The sequence below is a fragment of the Diplotaxodon limnothrissa genome, linkage group LG18, assembly GCF_057381915.1.
Source record: "Diplotaxodon limnothrissa isolate DT_005_m linkage group LG18, D_limnothrissa_male_GT1.1, whole genome shotgun sequence".
In the NCBI taxonomy this organism is placed as follows: domain Eukaryota; kingdom Metazoa; phylum Chordata; class Actinopteri; order Cichliformes; family Cichlidae; genus Diplotaxodon; species Diplotaxodon limnothrissa.
Window position 1 is genome coordinate 24,407,858 of NC_140613.1, and position 24,104 is coordinate 24,431,961.

The following is a 24,104-nucleotide window of genomic DNA, read 5'->3' on the forward strand; positions in this document are numbered from 1 at the left end:
GTTTTTGTTTTTTAACGTAGCATATTTTGATGTGGACGGTACAAAGAATTAGTGTTAACAAAACTGCAAGTTTAACCTTCTACAAGCACCCAGATGGAGATCGTCTGGGAGCAGCTGTAGTCAGTGCAACGCAAGGCAGATGAGAAATGGGAATCCGTATATAAACAAAGAAAAGCTGCATTGTGTTCACAGGCCCACAACAGCATGTCTGTCAGCATTAGACACGAGTACTGGGACAGCAGTTTTGTGTGGTAATGAAGAGTAAAGTCGACTGCTCTTCATCCGCAGCATCTCAGTGTAAACAGTCTCATGACAACATCACGTAAGTTCTGTCATTCGAATGGGCTGCCACCCTGAAAGAAAAGAATTCGTTTAGTTACATCTGTAGAGCTCCAGACATGCTGAGTGCACACACTTTAATTACTAGTAATTACTCCTAGCTCTGCAGGCTATCATTTGCTTCTACTAATCGAGCTAGTGTACGGAGAGTGAAAACAAATGCATTAATAAGATTTATGGCTTCAGTTACGTTTCACTTGATACATAAAGATAAAGTTATGCTTTTATGTACAATGTTGCGTTTCAATTTGGCTTTGATGTCTCACTTCACACAAAAGTGCATTAAAGTTAACTCTGCAAGACAGAAGATTACATTCCCTGCACTTACCTACACACTAATAAGACATATTTTACTTATTTGAACTCATATGAATCATGAATATCTTCTGCATATGAACTGTCCCCCATTAAGAACTGATTTTTATCTTTATTTAAAAAATAGCCAATTCATTTTAGTATTAAGTTTGAACTCATTAAATTTGGTAAGTAAAAAAAAAAATCATTCGCATCTACCCAATAGTCTCATATTACTTAAAAATATCAAAATACATCATGCAGTAGATGACATCTGTATAACTGATTAAGATCCAAGTAGCCCAGAGATCCTGGATAAATGTATAGAAACATAAGGAAAGTGATAATACCAGGCCCAAATATAAAGTGAAGACTTTCAGCTTAGGTTTAACAAAAATTATGCCTCAAGTGTTTAGGAAATAGAACCAGTTTCATACACAGACTTCCATCTACAGAGCCTCAAAGGTAACTGGACAAACTCTAAATATAAGGATTGTTTTTAATACATGGATAAAAATCCTTTGTACTCAATGACTGCCTGAAGTCTAGAAACCCATGGACGTCCTCAAATACTTTGTTTCCTCCCTTGAGATCCTGTACAAGGCCTTTACAGCAGCTGCCTTCAGATCCTGCTTAATTGTGGGTCTTTACCTGTTTGTTGTCAGTTTTACCTGTAAAACATGCTTTGTTGTTTTGAGATCAGGTGACTAATACTCTTGGGTTGCTTTTGTCTAATGCTGTCTAAGCAGTTTGGCAGCATTTGTCTAAATTAGAGCAGAGAGTATAGCCGTGTGCACTTCACAGTTCATCCTGATACTTCTATCAGTAGGTATTTCATCAATAAAAACTACAGGCAGCCATACATCCCCATATCTTAACACTACAACAACCACATTTGATTTGGATGAGCTGTTTCTCTCCTTGCCCGTATATTTCTCTTCCCATTATTGTTCTTTAAGTTCATGTTGGTTTAATCTGTCAAAAGATTTATTTCCAGTTGTACTAAATAAAAGACAAAGAAGCAAGCTAATGTTTTTCAAATTACTTCTGTATTCAAGTCGGGGGGTTTTTATGTATCAAATTTTGGTGTGGAAGCTACAAATAAGTATTAACAAAACCGCAAATTTAACCTTCTACAGTACTGTGCAGACTCCTTCTGGCAAAGTTTATTCTAACCTGTCTGTTCTTAACCGTAACCGGTGGTGTGCACCTTGTTGCAAATCCTCTGTATTTACAAGATGAATTTTGATATCAGACTTTCTTCACTTCATTGCCTGACTAGCTTTGACTACATGAGAGGGTTTTTTTTTTTTTTAAACCAAGGAAAGAGACTGTTGATTTAGCCACTCTCTCTTTTTTCCTTTTGTTATGTTATCTCTCTGAAAGGTTTATTTCTGTTTGGCACCCTAAGAGATGCCCTCCGTCTCTAACACTGATAACTCTTTGGACCTCATATTTAGAATTCCAGCCTACAAAAGGCAACAATTGAAACCAACTCCAGATCTTTTACCTGGTTAATTTGTCATGGAGTAAACAGGCCTCAAAACTGGCCATGAAACTCCTAGTCAATCAATTGTCGAGTTACTTTTGAGCCTCTTGAAAATGTCTGCAATTTCTAAAAAGCGGACACAATACTTTCGTTAAAACCTTTGAAACCGCAGATCTTCATAGTTTCACTCAAACTCCACTGCCATCTTAAACAGAGGCAAAATTACCAAAATCCTATTATTGTCCAAACACTGGATAGCTTCAGGTACTCGTTTTAGAAGCATCATGTAGAAGATTGAATTTTGAGTACACTTAGTCCACAATTGGACAACTTAAGAAAATATTAGGTCAAAATAACCACTTTGTAAAAACGACTGTTTAAATATTAAAAAAGTCTAAGGCCCCAGCTGCTTTTTTTGGCTTGGTAGATTAATGTTAAGCAGCTCTGCCAGCACACTGTGTACACTCTAGATAGTTTGGAAATCTCTTGCAAAATACCTTCAGGAAGTGTTCAAACTGTGGTTTGAGCTCCTTCATCATGGCTTCTGCTTTGCTGAGGCAAGCATGTCTCCTATGCACTTCAAACTCCTTCGGGAAAGTCAAACAATCACAGTAAACAAAAAGGATATTTAATGAAAACACATCTGTGTTGTTGCACTTGTAGGACAGCAGCATTACCTTTGTGCGAGAGAGGTGTTCCTCAGAGGTGATGTGAGCCTGCACTTCAGCAACAGATGTGGATATGTAAACTTTGCAAGCAGCACAATGAAACATTTCCACCTTTGTCATGTGGTTATTTTCCTGTAGAGCTGACAACACGATAGGGGTGAGTAGGATGAAAGTATTTCTTTTTTAGTCTGTCATGAACATCATGACTTTTCATTTCAAAACATGTATTTACTTTGAAGAGCGTTGTCCTCTACCGCTTGGCTACAATAATGGCTCTTATACAGCATCACTTCCTAAAAAAGAAAAGATCTGTTGGACATCTATCTATGGATCTATAGTACATGCAGAGTGCAAACTTATGATACAGAAGCCAGAATACATGACTGGGAAATTCGTTTTACCATTTCTGTCAGTGATCGTACCTGAAGGAACGCTATCATTACGTCATCGTATTTATTATTCTGCTGAATGTGCTCCAGGGTGTCCCAGTGACATTTGCTGTCCAAATGATCCTGCAGCTCCTGCCCATTGGCAAGCTCAACCTCACAAAGGTCACAAGTGATGGGCGTTCTAGAAGAAAAATGATTTGGGCAATTTAAAAATATTTGGGCATTAACTAATCCAGACTGCCCCAGTAGGAGGTAAAAGGTCAAACCTGGAAAATATTATGATATAAAGCAGCATCTGAAACAACCATATCAGCGTAGTGCTTCAGTCCCACTCTTCAACTGATCTGCTACATATTGCTTATTTTAAATATGTCTTTACAACACATGCACTGCCTGAGGTAACTCAGAGTCTCTTGCCTCCTAACATATACAAAAGAGCGACAAAACTGCTGTGATGGAAATGTACATAACAAAATAGGAACAGGTCTGTGTAATAAGGAAAGTTAATTTGTTTTTACGTTACAGCTCATATTCATCAGGACTTAGCAGGGCTTTAGTCAGTAGAGCTGTAGAGTTTAGTCAATCAGGTTTAACGTATTAACGTCTTGTGGTAACTTTCAGGGGTGAAAGAGGAAGCCAAGGTGGAAGTGCCAAACTGTAGTTCCAGCTTTAGCAAGAAAATGAACATGTTTACAGCGTGGTACCGAAACCAGAATTTCAATGACGCAGCTCATCGAGCTTACTGCAAAAACCCGTGACTCACAAGTCACAGGTTATTGTGATGTGTGTAAAGTACAGAAAAAGAGAGAAAGGTCTATTATTAGTTGGCTGTATTACACAAGATAATGCGAATTAAAAGGTCAACGCCGAATGTGGTTAGACCTTGAGCACATTTCGGGCGAGGACCTATTTGATGAGCTTTATATGAAAAATTGAATAAATTCTGAACACTCAGGGAGTAGAGAAGCTTTTGTTTGTGAAGGGATGGATCCCTCGCGATGACGTGACTTGAGCTTATTGGTCCTTCAGCTGGATGAGGTACAAAGTATAATTAGCGTGTTCAGTGGGAGAAACGTTTCGTCAGCTTACTAACTGAATTTGCTTCTGTGCACTTGTACAAATATGGTTACTTCTGGTTCTATAAAACCAACATGGAAGCGGCCAAAATGCTGACATCACTATGAATACTTCCAGCATTACAAGCTTCAGCTGCAGCAAAAACTAATTCTGCAAACTCAGCTGGACTCAGTGCGTCTGACAGATTATTAACACTGGCAAAGTTACAGACTGACCTGCAACATCTTAACTAAACTGTATTAGAGTACATGGTGAGAGGACATGTGATTTCACTTTGTCAACTTGACATCAGAAGGAACAGTGCTTACTTTTCCAAAGTCACAGTTTGGCGCATGTTCCTTGTCACCTTTGTAGAAGGTAGGTCTTGGTCCCGTCCTGTAGAACAATATAATACAGAGAATTACTCAGACAATGTGACGTGATTAAAGCATCTATTCCTTTCAGCCATTTCTTGCTGTTAATTTGAAATAGTGAGACAAACAAGGTAACCCAGCTACCATTACCTTTTTTCATATAGCCCACCTGATGCTGATAGTCCTGTGACCTCGGTGGGGATAATCTAATAGTCTAAAGAGGACAGAAAGGATCGGTTATCACACTGGATTCAGTTGAACCACAGTAGCCAAACTGCATAAAAATGATTCTTTATTCTCAAAATCTATACCTCCATCTTATATCCTGGTACTGTTATCGTCTCCTCCCCATTGGTTCTCTGTCCATAAGGCACAGGAAACTGTTGGGTGGAGGAGCTGTGAATACGCCTGTCAGGGGTGCCACCTCTCTGGCCCAATACTTCACTCAAGGAGCCAAAGCTTGAACAATTAAGTGATTCAGCTTCTGGGCTATAAATCTGTTGTTCATGCTTTCTAATTCCTGCACTGAGACCTGGGATTTCTATAGGTCTGGTTCCAGTGCCAAATTCTCCTCTGTCTAGGGGTCCGCTTCCTGGTTTGGAGTAGGTTGAGCCCCAGTGTCGGCCTTCGGGACAGTCTCTCGCTGAAGTTAAACACTGACGCTCCACACTGTTATCCTCAGTGGGTGGGGAGAGTTTGTGGTCTTGGTCCGGTGGCATCTCAGGTTCAGAGTCTGACGACAAAGGGTTGTAAGGGTCATAAAGCCCAGTCCTAAGATGAGGGTAAGAAGGATTAATTAATTTTTTCTTCTTTTTTTTTTTTGGAACAATGACTGAACGTTCACACATTAAAATGTTTTGGCTTTCATTGGGCAGACAGACACTATTTCTACAATTTAATTCACTACATGAAAATATGAAGCCTCAAATGTGGGCCAGCCTTGACCGAGGCTACAGGAGACACAACTCACTTTTCTGTGCTGCTTTTGTCCTGAGAGTCTTCATCTTCATCACCGATTGGTTTGAATGAAGACTTCCATTTGTCAACTGAGGATGAAGCTGCAGTATAAAAATGAAAAATGAAGGCAACGTATGTTCAGAGAATACACGCCTCCAGATATGTAATCTAGTTAGTCTGATTACTGATGAAGTCAATGAGTTCGTTGTACTCAAATAGCCTCCGGAGTCACCAGATCTCTATCCAGCAGAGCAGCCTTGCAATGTGGCAGAACGGGAGATTCACATCATAGATGTGCAGCCGACAAGTACGAAGCAACTATTTGACACTACATTGTCAATGCGGAGAAAAATCTTGGAGAAATGTTTCCAACTCCTAATTGAAACTGTGCAATGAAGGATTGACGCAGCTCTGAAGGCAAAAGTGCTTTTAAGGTGTACCTGATAAAATGTCCAGTGAGCGGTAACTTTCAGAGCCTCTGCGTTCTCATATGGGGACATTACATTTCGGGTTTTCTAGGTGTAATTGATTACTAATGAACTTGTGATTCTGCTGTGTGTAACTTATTTTTTAAAAAAAAGACACGAGGTGACGTCTGCACTGCCCTAGTTCCTGAAATCTTTTTCATTATAATTCAAAGACACGTATTAGACTCAGAAATTAATCAAATCAGGCAAAAGGTAAACAAAAACAGCAGTTGTATTTGCAGAGTGGTTATCTGCGACGCAAAGACAAAGGAAGCGTTGAGCTAAAGAGTAATAAAGCACCTCTGTGAGGACGCGTGTGCGTGTTCGTTCTTGCATGCATAGAGGTTACCTGTACCTTTCTGTGCTGCTTGAGTGTTAGCAGCCATGTCTGGTTGTCCTCCCGATATGCGTTTCATAGCATCTATAAAGTCTTGGGGTACTCTGTTCATCGAATGAAACAAAAATAAGCATAAAATGTCAACGCACGTAAACGCAACATTTAACACTGAATGTATCACCGGCTAGCCATTCCTGCTATTAGCTTTAGCTGCACAGCTAGACTCACAACAATTTGTTGACAACAAAGCTTTATGCACCGTCAGCTGGTAGAATTAAATGCTTGCACCGTTAACACCCACTCGACAAAAGAAAAACTGAGTCAGAAATTGAATTAACAGGCACCTTAATGTAGGTTGTAAATCAGAAACTTTCCCAAATAACAATTTTAGCCCCGTTTAAAGAGTGCAGCCTCCACATACCGTGTAGTCGGCATTTTATTAAATCCTGAAGTAGCTCCTTTGCTTCTTGCCTGGGCCTGAAACGTTTCCACATTGTGACGGTTCATTATTTTTTTAAAAAAATAGAGGATATGCTTTGTTGGTAAAGCTAAAGCTGGTTCGCCTATTAAAAGGTTGTTTAGATGATACTTAGAGCAGCCGACAGATGGTAGCAAAGTGCAGCAGAGAATGGATCGATTCATGGATCACATTCATTCTGATCCGACCTTAGGTGGGTTCGAGAGGTAAAAACCTTTTCATAATAACTTACATTCACCTGATACCCGAATAAGCATTTCTAATCAACTGCTCATGGGCAAAAATGTGTAATCAGTCAATCACATACCAGAAAGTCAATGTAGCCATCAGTGGCGGTCCTAGCCTGTTTGGTGCCCTGGGCGAACACCCCCTCTGGCACCCCCCACCCCCCACCCCGCCTCCTTATATTAAGGATTGTACATTAACATATTTTACTGTAAAAAATGTTATTGGAACCATACTGAATTTAACAAGATAAACACACACACATACACACACACACACACACACAAATATATATATGAAGAGAGAGCGAGAGTATGCATAGTATGCAAATAGGACAAATCAGCAACTGACAATGACTAATTAATATTGTGCTGAACACAGTCCAAAAGATTCAGTAAGCTACATCAGTGTCTACTGTTTACTATCACAGCCAAGCGGCTAACAAACGTAAAAAGAAAATGTGGGGAAATCTTCTTGGCACACTTTGGACCCCTTATTACCAACTAAGGACTATTTAAATGCTACAATCCACCTGGGTATTGTTGCTAATTCATCTCTGTCCCTTTATGAACACAGTGTACCCATTGTCTGACAACTGCTTCCAGCGAGACAATGATTTTACTGTACTGAAATTGTCTTTACAGTCACCAGAAATTCAAAATGCTCCCCAAAGAAGATATCAATTTGAATTCAATTTATTTTTAACTCTATAAAGAAGTACAACTACATTCAGATGTTTCAGTGTCGCACGTCTTATACTGAACAGATAGCCTACTGAAGATAACACGTTCTCTGTGCATATTAATTTTTTGTCATTTGTCAAACACAGCTTTAAAAAAAAATCTCCTTTTTTGATTAGTTTAAAAATGTTCCAGTATTAACTGTGTTTAAGTCTATTAAAACAAGCAGGACCTCAGTAGGGTCTTGTAGACTGCTTGCTCATCTAATTATATATAGATGAATGCACAATGTTGAATTCTTTGAGTGTTTATAAGTTAAGAAAAACTTACAGATAAGAACAGGGGATTAAACAGACAGCAGTGTGAAATCTGAAAGAATTTGTTTAAGAATGAATGTGTGTCAGCACAGGCAGACAGAAACATGACACTACATGCGGGCATGTTTAGTGCCAGAGGAGGATATCTCAAGGACAGGTGTGTTCTCATAATTCTCAGAAAAATCTGGTCAAGACCTACCTAGAAACAGTGCTGTTATTGTTCTTCCTTTGGAGGAATCAAACACATTGTTACTTGTCTGCAGTGCAGCACCAAATCTAGCCCCTGCTTCTCAACGGTCTGATAGGATTCACATTTCAGAAAATATCTCGTGCATGACGATATGGAGGAACTCAAGACATTTACTTTATCAGTCATTAACTTTTAGACATCGGATGACTAAAAACACATTATTTGAACTCAGTTAACTTCACTGGAGAGTACACTGGGATCATACCATTACTTGGGAACTGCTGAGGTCAATGTAACATTGTCAGTTGTCTCTTGGCAACATTAACAAAAGAGCCGTGACTCTGGGACCTTTGTACTCAAGCCCTTAAGGGACGTTTTAAATCTTTCTTGAGTTTCTGCTGCAGACAGGAAGCAGAAAAGGGTGGAGGGGGAAAAAACTGTTTTTCCAGGAGGAAAAATGTAGAGTGAAACAAACAAGGGTATAATAAAATGCTGGAATGAAGTACTTACTGAGAACGAGCCACCCTTAATATTTTTGGTTCTTCCTGTATATTTTCTGCTGTCCCTGTGCTCATTTTCTTAACTGCTTTCAGGGCTGTGGGGACTGTCACAGGGTGAGAGATGGGTAAACAGTGGGCAGACTGTCCATCTTCACAAGGCTAACACAGAGAGGCAGACAACCACTCACATCTACGAGTACCATTTTAGAATCACTAATTAACCTGAAATAACTGTGAGAGGAAACTGATGTACTTCATACAGGACAGCTCCATTAGAATCAGGAGGTTTGCAGCCATGATCTTTTTTGCTGCAAATCCAACGAGAAACAGAAACAAGTGTGAGCCAGGTCAGAAAGAAAATCCAAATTAACTTCAAATAAATCATAGACTGTTCTTAAAAGGTTTATCTCCCTACTGGTTTGTTGGATTAAACACAAACACTTGAGTTTGCCATTAGCTTGTATTTTTTGGGAAGTTTTTTTTGGAGCTTTGTTAGTGTGAAAAACTTATGCCAGGGGGTTAAAAAAAAAAACAGGGATGATCAAACAACACCATATTCAATAAGAAGCATGTTTAGTGTCAATATAACACTTAAGCCAGTGACAAACTTGAAGTGTATTAAAATTCTATTTATTTTTAAAATTATAAGTATATACTGTTTTTAAATAGGTACATCTGTGGTATATTCATGTAGACATGGTTAAGCAAACCGAATGGGGAAGATAGGGGACTTTGATCGTGGCACGGTTATTGGTGCCAGAGGATGGAGGAGAATGAGCTGACATGAAGTCAAGCGTTACAACCGAGGTATGCAGTAGAGCAACCTTCAAGGCACATCTGTGAAAGAGATGGGTTACACCAGCAGAACTTAACACTAAGTGCCACTCCTTTTACCTAAGAACAGAAAACAGAGTCTACACACAATTTACACACAAAAGAAAATTGGAAAAACATTTCCTGTTCTGACGAGTCTTGATTTCTGCTACACAATTCATGGTCGGCTAAGAAAACACTCCCAGACTGACTGCTGATTGAAGCTTCTATTTAAAACCAGTTAGAACAAAGTTTGACGATGGTTTTATAGGCTGAAGTCAGGGGGTTGTACCAAGGCCCAGTGTAAGGATCATTTTGAACTGTGACTCAAGTCCAAGAATAGAACAATGAAAGTGGAAACAAGTGTGGGGAAAAAAAGTCAATTTTGAAAGAAAATCTGTTCATTTTCCAATGATACAGTTTTAAAATGTTGTTAATCCACCTTACATATTTAAAAGAATAATCTCCAAACTTACAGATTTCACTGCAGGACAGCAGCAAGTGTCATGAACCTGAAGGCGATCGATAATCATTAGACGTTAATCTGGACTGTTGTTTTATTGTACAATAAAAATGTGAACTTTGAGCAGAGGCTCATCAAGGTGGTACAGCAGCTCTGAAGAACACGTATATCAGGCCTACACAGAAGTACATTGACAAGAATGAAGGCAGATGTCATCATCTTTACATGATTGTGACATGTGGGACCAGTAGCTCAACACAACAGATTCAAATCACACTTCAAAACATGGTTTCAAAAGCTAGTCAACCGATTTCCCTTTTATTAGTTCTCTCAGCAGGACATTCACCAATCTTTACATCATTAGGGTTTCAATGTGCAAATGAATTACTGGAGGCTTTCATATACAATCTTTACTACAGTGGGGTAAAAGTTCATTTCTGGTCTCCACCTGAGTTTACAACTCAAATTCTTTCGGCTACATAGGTATGAAGAAAAAAAAAAATACACTGGTTACTTGATTTCAACAAGTTAAAAAGTACCTTGATAGTTTCAACACAAAAAGAAAGAAATCTGACAAGAAATCATAAATTATTAATTTTTGTCCTGTTGTTTGTGAAAGCCCTCACTGTAAAAAAACAAAACAAACAAATAGCAGCAGTTAAGGCAAAAAGATTGTTCCCAATGGTTACATTTATACCTGAGTACCTAAAACAATAATGACAAATGTATATAATGTGCCACTGAAATGGTTTTGGTCTATAGAATAATATACAAAGAAGCTGGATTTTTAATATCTCAAAGCTATCAAAAAAGCATAATAACAATGTTGCATTAGATACATACTTCGCAATAACAAAAGCTCTGTTTTCTTATGCTGTATTTAAACAGAAGCAACTAAGACAGCCTAAAAATACTAATCAAGAAATGCATGGATAATACAATACAAAAATAATGGTTGAAGCCATCCGTCTTTTTAGGTGGCTTTTGTGCTAAAAGGTTTCTCGGCTGATACTTTCTTTAGCGTCCACGGGCAGTGTGTCAAAAAGATGGTCCTCCACGATTAGGCAGTTTCTGCGCAGCAGGCGGCAATTTCCTAACTGGGCAGGCACTCTGTCCAGACAGTTTCCTTTGAGCTCCAGCTGAGTGAGCTGGACTAGCTGACCCACAGCCTCTGGCAGCATCGTGAGCGCATTGTGCCCCAGACACAGCACCTTAAGCTTGGTGCATCTGAACAGAGGCTTGGGCAGCCCCTCCAGCTTGTTGGAGTTGATGGCCAAGTGCTGGAGGTTGTGGAGGAGACCCACATCTGGAGGAAGCACCGAGATGGAGTTGTGGCCCACCTCCAAGTGTCGCAGTTTGGGCAGAGTGAACAGGGCAGCAGGGAGGGTCTCCAGTTTATTGTGAGAGAGGTAGAGAGCCTCCAGAGACTTGATGTGGCCGATGGTGGCTGGAATGGTGATTATTTTGTTGTGCCACAGTTTAAGGCACGTCAGCCTCTTGAGGTGCTGGAAGCTGATGATCTCCTCTATGGTTCGAATATTGTTGGATTTCAGGTCAAGTTCTTGTAAATTGGTTAAGCTGAAAATGGCATGGGGAATCCTATCAAGTTCACAGTTGTGCAGCTCCACTTCAATCAGATTTGTCATCTTTTTCAAACTGTTTAGGACCAGCAATTTTGTACCATCATTGTGAACCATTAACCGAATCAGATGCGGAGAAAGTTCTGTTATGTTTGTGGGGATTTTTGTGAGGTTGCTCTTCAGGCATAGCGTCTTTAAATGCCTCAAATCTCGCATGGACTCCAGGCAAATCATTTTGTTGTTCTCTGAGCTCAGGTTGCCAATTAGGTTAAGCTCCCTCAAGTTCCTAAGCAAATAAACCCAAGCCGGGATCTCGGCAACGTCGGTGAACTTGACATGAAGGCAGCGGAGATGGTCACGGAGGAAAGCAAAGCCCGTCTGCTCAACTTTGGCCGGAGAGTTGCAAAGATGCAGCTCTTGCAAGCTGGTCATCTGGGAGACCTTTGCAGTGAACCTCACGTCAGGAATCAGCTCCAGTCTGAGCACTTCCAAATCTGTGAGGTCAAACACTGCATTTGGGAGTCCAGAGAGCATGAAGAGGTGCAGCTCCTGCTTGTCCTGTGCATTACGCGTGACAAGCTGCTTTAATTTTTCAAAAGTCCACTCGTGGTTGAGGCTGATCTCCCTTAGCTTATTTTCACTGACCTCAGACAGAAAAACGCCAAAGCGCTTGGAGTAAAGTTGGTCATACTGGTCAATCATGTGTAAAAGGAATGCAAAGTCATTTTTGACATCAGGAATGTCACTAAAGCTGCTCTCTTCCCTGACCTTCTCAAACGAATACTCTTTCAGGGGTCGCCGGAACACCCAGAAGAGAGAGTACAAGCATGTCATCCCATAGATCATTATCAATGCCACATAGGTGACGAGCAGTTTGCTCAGCATGAAAGCCATGTTGTGTGTACAAAAGAACTTTGTATATCCTGTTAAATGTTTTATATCAGGCTTACATTCATGTGTGAATTTTATTTCGGCTAAAAAGGTTGAAGTGTAGCACAATATCAAAATAAACTTCACAGATTTGACAATGGTCTGTGCTACATAAAGCTTGTAGATAAAATCGCTGTCCTCCACATGGGCTCTGAATTTTCTCACCTTCTCAAAAAGAGCTTTGGCCTGCTCCCCATCTTTTTTATCCAAGATCGTCATGCTACTTGGGACCTCCGCAATAGGCTTATCTGCAGAAAATTTCACCCCAAGCATGGGTGTGGATGGGCTCACATTTGTGCTGTCATCGTTCCCCTCTATAGACACCTGCTTTGGTGCAGAAGAGGTGCCGGTCAGCCTCTGTTTGTTTTCCTCCGAGTCCTCGCAAGCAGTTTCAGACAAAGCCTTTGTTGTCCAAGGAGATTCAAAACACCGTCCCAGAATAGAAACAAAATGCTCAATCTTCGAACTTGTTTTGGGGTACTTGAACCAGAAGTTGCTACTGACCATGAGAATGAGGGTGTGGATGAGGGTGAGGTATGGAAAGTATTTGGAATACCAGGGCAAGGCATCATGGTAACACTTTTGGTTGATAAAGACATACTGTTGAAAGTCCAGGTTTGTTTTGACCCCTGTTGGAGGGGCTTGTAATGCAGTAATCTTACTGACCGCTTCATCCGTTAGGTCCTTAGTGACCGGTGGGATGGTTGTTCCTACAGGGGCTCTGGTGGATGAGGTTACATCCTCAGGTCTCTGCTGGGGCAACGAGCTTGTTCCTGAGGCTTCCTCTGCATTATCTATACATGGAAGGCAAGCTACTTGGTCCTTGGTGATCTGCATGGTCATTGCAAATACGGCCAGCATGAGCATGATCAGACCCAGGTAGTCCATGAAGACGTCCCACCATGGCTTTAAGATGCGGTATGTTGGCTGGATGTCGTTCAGGGATGCAATCTCAGTGAGAGTGAACATCGCTGGAACAAAGAGACAAAACTCAATTTTACTTATACTATTTATTTTATGGTTTTTTTGGCACTAAACTTGAACAAAACAATTAACTGATTAATTCTGATTATTTATAAATTGGTCAGTTACTTTTCTAGTTCATCCTCATCATGATCGTTAATGAAAGCTGATTGTATTTGGGGTGTGCACCATGCCTGTCGCATAAAACATGATATTTGAATATTTATAAAACCTACAGACCTGTAACCCTATTTAAACCAGACGTGTCTCGGGACTTTTAGCTTAAACCAACACAAAGTTTATACCACCACAAAGACACATTTTGATATGATCACTGAGGTGCAGCAGTGCTATGAGATGCATTTAACTATAGCCTTTGTAAACACTGTGGTCCAACAAAAGGACCTTTTCCATTAAAACCTACTCAGATCAGCTCGCCAAAACTCAACTGGTTTTCTATTACAATCGAGTACCACATAATGTGCGTGGTCATTGTTACAGCAACCCATCCGTGCATCCCTTGACATAAGCATGTGACACGAAGGCTACAACAAAGATGACCGTCGAAGCGATGATATAGCTACTGCTCAGTTTGTGGCTTTTCGTGTGGCAGTTTTGATTTTCATGAGAAAGAAACTCTCATGACTCATTGAGTGACACCACTGACCAGCCAGTCGCTAACATGCAGTCTGACGATGTCACATTTTAGTACCTACTTGGATCGCTTAGAACCGGTGGCCAAGTAGGTACTATTTTAGCACTTGGTACCAGGTACTATGGCCAACTAGAAAACCCTGAAAACTAGCGAACCGTGGCGATCAGATACTAATAGAAAAAGGGTTAAACATGCAACAGGAAATTATGACACGAGTGCAGGATATTGTGGTACTTATGCCCTGTGTCCTTTTGCAAGAACAGATGACTCTGTCCAACTACTTTAATATTAGTATTTCAAACGGTATGTTGGTATGATATCCCATGCTTGTAAAATCTGACATTTTGCTGGGAACTCATGGACATAACAACTGCACAGGGCCAGCTGGACATCTTGGAGATATTTTAAGTCCTCTTTCAGTTCTTGTCATGAGCAGCCCGAGTAAGAAAACAAAACAAAAAAAAAAACCCTTCCAAAATAACTTGACACATTTTGTTTAGAGGACAAAGTTGATGTGGATTTATGCTTCAACAGGAAATCTAAAACCTACGCCGTAACTATTGTGATTGGCCTGTTCAATACTGTTGATTCCTCCTATACATGCTCAGCTACTTTTTCACTCCAGTTTTTGAATTTATCAGTGAGATGATAACAATCACTGTCTCAATATAAGAAATAATAATATTAGCATAAATATAAGGATTCTCAAATGTCAGAAAATTCCTGAGGGAATGCACAAAGTTGTAGAAAAGCTTGAGCAACATATGTTTGCCCCTATAAGGAGAAAAATAAACAACAGGTATATATATAAAAAAAAAAAAAAAAAAAGACCGGAAGGGAGATAAAGTCCCAGCATTTAATTTGTTTCCATCATGGCCTCCTCCATATAAAACAAATCTAAATCCATAGCAAGTTACCAAACTGGAGACTGATTTCATGCATTCAGCTAAGTCTGCTGGAGTAACACATTTATCCTCCCGCTACATGAGCCATGAATCAGTGACTACAAGTATTAAAGTGCCCTATCATTTTATCATGGTGTGAACTACATTGAACTCTCACTTCCTTTTCATAGTGTTTAAGCACCAGGCCAAAACTGTGCTAAATCCAGACATATTACAACATGCTGTTTTTGGAACAGAGTCCTTTGATGAAGCCCCAAATCCACCAGTGTTCTTACTCACTAAGACCTTTGGCAGATGTGCATTTCCTTTAGTGATGCATTGAAAATTGTTCTCTTACTTAGTGAATGTTGCACTTTTTACATAGTTTGGAAAACACACTAAAACATCATAATATGATCTGCATTCAAATCAGCAGTTAATCTGCTTTGAATGTTTCAACATCCTTCAGATATATACAAGTCTTTCCTTAGAGGTACGAATAGTCATTTGCAATTTAAAAATTCACTTAGCGTGACAGCCTTACATGTTACAGGATGTTTTAACTAAGGCTAACAGCTTGTCTGTGTATCGGCCACGAGGTAATCCCTTGACCATTACTCACTCAGCTTTTAGTTCTATTCAGCATATACAGCATTTGGTACAGTCACATACATGAATGACCATCTCAGACGTCATTACTGTTAACGTGTTTTTCCCTCAGTTTCCACAGTAAGAACACAAAATTGACAGTCAAATGTTTGCACGAAGGATTGTGCATGTAGTTTTGGTGTGGCCTAATGCATCCATTGATCACACCGGATTGCTGGTTCTACGTTTTACTGTGTGCCCATAAAGAAAATGCTGTTTAATTTTTTTTAAACTATGATATCCAATTGTTTTAACATACTGCATGGATTTAACATAGAAATGAATGAACATAGAAAGAAATACTGAATGAGAGGTCGCATTTTGTTATAGCTACCACTATGACTTAGCACTATTAGATGCGGTCACACTAATAGCTTGGCTGTCTAGTCATTATTAGAATGGTGTTGTGTCATAGTGCCACATTATTAACCATATATTTTACCTAAGACATATGTTTGGGAAATCTGTGGCTGTAAATAAAACAGCAGTGTACTATAAAAGAAGTTCAACACAACTAGGCTTTCTTTGTGTTAGTTTGCTGGACAAAATCTAAAATGCAAATCCCAGTCAGAAAGAAAGGGTATCATGATGATGGTTATCTCCGTTTTTTCTGTGAGCCGGGCTTTCTGCTTCAGGCTCTTTGCACACTCACAAAAAGTGGGCATTTTTTTATCATATGACTCTTCTTCCGCACAAAATGATCCCTGTGAGTGCAACCTACTCCAATCAGAGACATTAACGTGTAATGAGCAAAAATGGTGATTAAAAATCTGCAAATAGTATAAAAACAGCAGTAAAATGCAAAGCTGTTGCAAACAAAGAGATTTACACTGCAGAAAAATCTTGAGTTTTGTGTCACAGAGCCGTAAAATAAAACTTTTAATTGAAGCTTATTATTTTAACTGAGTACACCCTTAGGGCTGATGTTTAATTCCAACATGCCGGATGCACTTTAGAGCTTTAAAACTTTAACTGGACCATTACAGGTTACTTACATCAGCCTAAAAAAGTACACGTGGAATTCGTGAAATTACTTGTATTGATTGAACAGGTATTCAGAAATCTCTGACTTTAAACTCAGCATATGATGCGAAATGTTGCTTCTTAGTACACCACTGTGAAGTCATCAGGAATCACCATTAATTGTTGTTAGTGGCAACTGTGATAGCCTATAGATAATATATAGTTATATTTATTTCTATTATATGTCTCTTTTGTTTTGTATACATTCCTCTTGATTGTATACATTTCTTCTGTGTGTCATTTGTTCCTGCTGTTTTACTATTTATGTTTTAGTTCTGTACAGTTGGCATGGAGCACCCATAATTTCATTGTACATGTACAGTGGCAATAAAGGGCTATTCTATTCTATATCCTTGCAAAGCGGAGCGAGTAATCTTTATCAAACTGTGGCAAAGCTAGAAGGAGCTTGCATTATCAGCCCTCCCCCAGTCTTTTGCATATGATAAATGGCCTGTATTTGTATAGCGCTTTACTAGTCCCTAAGGATCCCAAAGCCCTTTACACAACCAGTCATCCACCCATGCACACACACATTCACACATGGGCGAAGTAACAGATCCAAACAGATTAGAGAGGGGGGAGGCGTTGCGTGAGAGAATGTGGGGCCCCCAGGAAAGGGTGGGGCCCTCGGTTATTATAGGCGGCCCTGGCATCAAGGACGGGCTAGCGTTGGCGATAGTTTCCTGATTAAACTCGTAGAGGAATAACGCTACTCGGTTCAGGGTGAATTACGACTTTCACCACGTGACAGCAGCCGCTTTGCTCCAAGTCAAGTTCATTGAGGACTGAGCAGAAGTTTAAAGATGGCCAGACTGAACTTTAGGTCATACCTGAAGTTACAACACCAGCTCCAGGCACCACGATGTATTTAACTCGTGGAGACCTGCGCACCCACATGGGACACCAGTCATCTCTGCCACAGTCTGACGAAACTGCTGATTTTTTTTGGCGCACGCGATGGTTCTTTCCATTTCCTTTCTTTTTTTGCCCGCTGTGCGGGATCAGGTGATTCACCCAGACGCGTGAGAAAAGAGAAGCAGCACGTGTCCCCGCGTTAAACATTCATCAGCCTCTTATCTCCGTTAGTCAATAAACAACAGGTTGCGGGTTATTAAAGCGATTTATTTTTATCCCTTTAGTAATGTGTTGAAAAGATAACGAGAAGAAAATATACTTACTGCCAGCGAGGCGTTATCTCAATCCAATTACTTCTTCTTCACCCCGCATGCCACTTTTCGCTCCCCTCTCCAGGTGCGTCTTTAACCTAATTTCTCGGCCCCGTTTCAAAGCAAAGGGATGACGCTGCTCGCTCACGCAAACCTCCAGAAAACATTCGTTTGCAGCCCTGCGGTCTGTCGGCGGGTAGCCCTCATACCTGAATCCGCCTGACTGCCCGGGGCCGTCCGTTTGTTACTAGACAGTAAGCGCAGCCTCACCTCCGGGTCACCACATTTCTAAGAAAAAACGACTGATCCAACATGGAGCTGCGCGAACCGCTGTTGCGCGTGCGATGGGCGCTTCTGATTGGAGGATAGCGTTCACGGCAACTTCCCGAATGCTCCACCCACCAGTTCGTCTCCTGGTGCTGCGTTCACTGTGGCGGTGGGGAAAACCGGAAAAGTCACAGACGGTCAACGGCCGGCCGCAGCACTGCCCGTACGAGTCCGCGTTACGGCCGTGCAAGTAGTACCACGACAGGGGTCGCGTGGAATGTTTTTATAGCTGGTCTTAATTAAACGTCAACTCGGTAGGAGAAACATAAAAGTGGTATTTTCTACAAATAGTGTACACTTTCACTTAAGTTACAGTAAAAAGATAATTTAAACACACACACACAAGGCAGGGGTACACTGTGTTACTGTGACTATGTATCAGATTCATTCCTGATTTCCAGCTCTTTCTGGATCTGGCTGGTGATGGGTGGAGGAAGTGTCTTTTCAGTAGCAATGCATACAGGTTTCAACCGGTCGAAGGCTGCTGGCAGCTGTGCTCACGCTACTTCTGTACTCTGAGAGGGGGGGGGGCAGGAGGAGGCAGGAGAAGAAAGACATGAAAGAAAGACGACTCAGAGTACATGATGTGTGTAAAAGAAAAAGAAGAAGAAGAAGAAGCGCAAAAGAGGAAGTGGTTCCTGACTTAAACACGTGTAGAAGAATTACAGTGATGCATATTTTTGTCTCTGTAGAAAGCAGGTAGAATCCATACAGTGGAGTATATCAAATGTATTATTTCTACTGTGGGGCCAAATGTTTACTCAGAGTAAGTAACACCATCTTGTGATGGCTGTGTTTGCACAAAGAGAAGTGAATGAAAAAAGAAAGTGGACTCACTTAACCTTCTGATCTCACAAAGTGCTGTTACACAACTCCCAGTCACTCCATGACCACCTTTATAACCATTCATAAGGTTTAAATTTGGCCACTGCCCTCATGTCAAACCTCTTTTCGTTTAGGTGACTGTGGTGAGGCTTACAAGTGGCATAAATTATTCAGCATGGATCTCCTTCTAAAGAATGCGCTGCACAACATCACACTCTTGCATCAGCCTTTGCATTAATAATAAATATGAAATAACTGCGCATGTATACAGGTGAGGTCCCTGTGTAGAAGTAGGAAAAATAAACATACATTCAGCTTCTTTTCAAGCCACAAAGCACCAACAAAGACAAACAAACAGACCTGTTTCTATGGCAGTTAATTTCCCCCACATGCACTGTAAACACACAGCTCTCACCCACACACAAACACACACACGCACAAAGTGGAGAGGGAAATTCAGCCTTTGGTTAGTTAGACTAACTAATCTAATGCTGGCTATGTGCTGGGGGAGGGCTTGGGATTGGTGGATGAATGCAATCAATAAAGATTTGTTGGGTATACTTAGAGAAGAAAATGTAGTAATATGACAGTCATAAAGAATGATAATGTGGTGATGCAGCGGGAAAATGATGGATAACAACCTCTGAGGCCCTGAGGTAGTTGTTACTCTGTGTGCATCTGCATGTGTTTGAGACAAAGAAGCAGACTGAGCACATTACCATTTTTATGTCATTATGCTGTGATTTGTAACAATTTCTCCAAGTGGAATCTGCACAGAAACAGCTGGCCCATTCAAGGGTTTTCGCTATCAGTGATATTAAAAAGCATGAGTCAGGCAAACATTTCACTAGAAAGACAAAGATTATACTGAAAGACAAACAAAAAATATTTGAAAGGCTTGGGGGCACTTTTGGTCCATTGTAAAAGATTTGAATATAACAGAAGATCAGTGATTCCAGTAATTTGGTGAAACAGTATTTTATCTTGAGACACTGAATATTGAGCCAGACGTTTCTTGTTTTTTTTTTTAGTTATGAATCATTAAAGCATACAGAATGACCCTGAATGACTCAAGAGATGAAATGAGTTGTGTCCACACACAACAGACAGCTTAGCAAAGTGTCAATTTTAAGTTCAATTTCTCGGCACTTTGTTACTAGCGGCACATCACAAGAATCCTACAATCTGTTCTAATTTCTTTAGCTGAATCTTCAAAACACACAGGAGATAAGATAAGATAAGATAAAACTTTATTAATCCCTCGGGTGGGTTCCTCTGGGAAATTCGGTTTCCAAAAGCACAGCACCGACAGAAGTTACAGTTACAGAATATTATATATATATATACACACACACACATATATATAAATACAGAGACATATATAAATAAAATATACGAAGGGGATAAATAGAATAAATAGGAATAAAAATAAAAATACAAGTGAATTGCACATTTCAAGTATTGAGGTCTATTGCACCATTGACTATTAACAAAAGTATTGCACAAAAGGTATTGCACAGTGAAGTATGATAAGTTTGTAGCATAAACCTATTTGCTGGAATGTTCAAGACAATTTACTACACAGCAAAAGCAAGACACAAGTAGGCAAAGTTCTTTGTGTTACTCGTGCATGAGGGAGACCTGCCTGGAGCCAAGTGTCATTCCACCCACTTGACCTCCGTCAGACTCTCAGCCAGGTTCCCTGTAGCACTCCTTTTATTGCGGTCACATGAATATGCATAGGTTCATTAACATATGACGTTTCATATAGGTATACATGTGGACAAAGAATACCTTGTCTGTGTGTGTCGTGTAAGTGTGTGTGTGTGGGGTCAAGATGTGACCCCGTGAAGACTCCCCAAAGCTGGTGCCAGGAGTCTAGCGGTCCATCTAAACAAAAGGCTCTTATACTTAACCAGATACAGAGTAGGTGTCCTTCTGTACCATAAATCAGTAAGAGCAGATATAACCTCTCTCCTGACCTTAAGTTGTGTGTGCATGCCAGAGTGCTCTGGGAGGCACACAGAGTCTCCACAGACTACTAAGGATCAAACCTCTACCAACATGACATTGATTATAAAACTCTAAGCATATATGAGTAGATATTTCTAAGCATAAATGACAATCAACAATACAAATCTAACACAGGACATGAGAGCTGCATCTGGGTTTTCAGTTGATCCATCTAATGTTCTCTGAAGCCTCATCAGAAATGGTCCCAGTGGAAGTGTAGCTGTCAAGAAGCCATTCTTAGGGAAGTGAAACAGGGAGAAAAGGCTGAAGGAGCACTTAAAGCCACACATTAAGCCTGACAATTTGGACTGTTTTGAAGGTGTAAAGTGAAATATATTTTCAAAGGTTAAAGGGATCTTGAGTAAGAAAGGCATTTTGTAACCCCAGCACAGTCACAAACCTCACAGACCGCTGAATTCTGCACATGTATGTATGTTATATTTGTCATTGTTACTAAATTACCATTAAGAGAGACATTTTCCTGTTGGTCTTCTTTTATGTTTCTGCGTTGCCTCTGTTTTGATCATTACTAATAACATTTTTCGAATATTCATAAAGCTATTGTATATTAAAAGATTTATAAACGCATCACACGAGGCCATGTTTCAGGCAAATATCATTTGTGCAGCAAAAAATGAGATTATCTCGCAGTGCACAGCTGTCCTCTGTATCATTTCCTGAACAGCTGAAACACATTGGAGTGTTCTTTTGTTTTTTTCTTTTTTAAGTCATACTGGTAGGATAACCATGCAAAAGCTTTTTTTCAATGAGCCAGAATCAGCCATGCTTTGCAGATATAAGATGTATACACTCATCAAAGAGTTACAGTCTCAGAGTCGTGGTACTGTTCAAGCAAATCTGAACCAAATCATGCTGAATGATGATCAATAACTGTAATCATGCTAAGCATTGCCGAGCTCTCGTAGCACGTGCATATTCCACACCTCAGTCACTGCTTTTATTTTTTAGCTCCATCTGGTGTTGTCCTGATGCACGCTGACTGTCCTGGCTTATGCGCTGATGTAATGAAAATGCAGTCGCTGCAGACTGCAGCTGAAAGCATTTTCTTTAAGCAACAGACATTAATATAAGTTGCAAACACAATTATATTTGTATTTATCTCACTCAGGTTTAGTTGCTTCAGATCCTGATGTCTATCTTATTTTGCTACCACAAAACCTGAGTCTTTGCGACTGTGGTTTCCTGCATATGCCAAAGAATTATTACACAGACTGGTACTGAGTCACACAGACAAACTGACAGCAATCTGGCAGACCTTTGTTGCCTCTTATGAAAAAAAAACTGTGCAGTTTAAAGATTTGTTTTAAATAAAGAAGTGTGAAAGATTCAGTTAACTTTTCTCAAACATTGAGCCACCGATGGGTTTGTGTTATAACACAGGCTAACCACAGTCACAATTTGTGTCACAGTCTGGTGCAATGTGAGGTTTGTATTTATTAGGTTATGCAGTACCATGTGTCTGTTGCATAGGCTGGTTTGGCCGGTAGTTAAATGTTTGCCTTAGTGGTCTATCTGACAATGTGAGGGGTATAGTGAAGTTCAACATAGCCACGATTTCTTTGTGTTAGCTGGCTCAACACAAACCAGAGATAACGGGATAGGAGGAGACTGTTGATATTGCTGGGCTTTTCTGCCGTGTGGATCCATTAGCCCTAAGGTTCGAGTAGGCCTACTCTCTGTATTCTCTTACAGGAAAAAATTCAAAGGAGATCACCACATAGTCACCAACACTTCCAAGTACGAAAAGGCACAGTGCCAATTATCACCACTTGTCTCCAACATGTCTGGTAAAGAACAGTGAGCCCATGACTCTTCTTTCTCACAAAACGATCCATATGAGTGCCTCCAGTCAGAGATAAAAGACAAACAAACATTAAAAACATGACAGTGAAACTTTAACCTGCATACAATTAGATATTAAAGGTTTATGATTCATGGCAAACTACCAGACTCAATGCTATGTATTTTATTTGTAGCAGTTACAAAGGACACAGCTGTTAAATTGGAGCGACCATGGCTCAGGGGGTTGGGAAGCGTATCTGTAACCGGAAGGTTGCTGGTTCGATCCCCGGGCTCTCTGTCCTGGTCGTTGTGTCCTTGGGCAAGACACTTTACCCTACTGCCTACTGGTGTTGGCCAGAGGGGCCGATGGCGCGATATGGCAGCCTCGCTTCTGTCAGTCTGCCCCAGGGCAGCTGTAGGTACAATCGTAGCTTGCCTCCACCAGTGTGTGAATGAATAGTGGCATTGTAAAGTGCTTTGGGTGCCTTGAAAAGCGCTATATAAATCCAATCTATTATTATTATTATTATTAAATTGAGTAGCACTAGCCAGTATGTTATCTAAGGTGCTAGAAAAAATCATGTTTGATAGCATTAGTGTGTTCATCTCTTCCCTGGATAATCAGTTTGCCTTCAAATGAAAGCATGGCACGGACATGTGCATATATGCACTCAAGGGAACATTCAGTTTGAATAGGGCCTAAACTTCATCTGCCCTTATGGGTTTCATTGATGCCTCTAAAGCTTTTGATCAAGTGAACCCTGAAAAACTTTTTGATAAATTGAAGCGACAGGGAGTTCCTGGATACATTGGATTCTGTCTTACTGGTACGCTCATAAGAAGATGCTGGTTAAATGGGGAAGCAGGATTTCTGCCTCCTTTTGTGTTAGCAATGGTGTCAGAAAGGGTGGGATTTTGTCTCCAATTTTATTTAATTTATATGTTGATAATGATTGTCCATACAGCTGAGAACCTGTAACACTGTATGTATATTAGGTAAAACATTGATGAATCATCATACGTATGCAGATGAACTGGTTGTTTTTAGTCCAAGTAGTGCTGGATTAGAGTAGCTTCTTAATACACGTACTGAATATGGTGTGCTATATGATATAATGTACTATGCTGTTAAAAGTGCTATCTTGACATGTAGAACCAAGCAAGATAAACAGCTGAATTTCTTTGTGTTTAAACTGTCCGACAATACTCTTGAGGTTCATAAAAGGTGAAATACCTTGGTCACTTTATTAC

At 40.3% G+C, this 24,104-nt stretch overlaps 2 protein-coding genes across 2 annotated transcripts; both read right to left on the bottom strand.

Annotated features, from left to right (window-relative positions):
• Positions 1-24: 24 nt before the first annotated feature.
• LOC146613683 (uncharacterized) lies at positions 25-6,937 on the bottom strand. Its single transcript, XM_085378306.1, has 11 exons — positions 6,792-6,937; positions 6,389-6,474; positions 5,580-5,667; positions 4,921-5,380; positions 4,760-4,823; positions 4,565-4,631; positions 3,213-3,360; positions 3,023-3,083; positions 2,800-2,930; positions 2,620-2,709; positions 25-353 (listed from the first exon to the last, which is right to left on the bottom strand). Exons 1-11 carry the CDS (start codon positions 6,875-6,877, stop codon positions 333-335), a joined length of 1,302 nt encoding a protein of 433 aa, XP_085234432.1. The 5' UTR covers positions 6,878-6,937; the 3' UTR covers positions 25-332.
• Positions 6,938-10,781: 3,844 nt separating this feature from the next.
• On the bottom strand, positions 10,782-18,222 carry lrrc8da (leucine rich repeat containing 8 VRAC subunit Da). Its single transcript, XM_085377329.1, has 2 exons — positions 17,898-18,222; positions 10,782-13,517 (listed from the first exon to the last, which is right to left on the bottom strand). The coding sequence occupies exon 2, from the start codon at positions 13,513-13,515 to the stop codon at positions 11,026-11,028; it is 2,490 nt and encodes an 829-aa protein (XP_085233455.1). The 5' UTR covers positions 13,516-13,517; positions 17,898-18,222; the 3' UTR covers positions 10,782-11,025.
• Between the last annotated feature and the right edge of the window lie 5,882 nt (positions 18,223-24,104).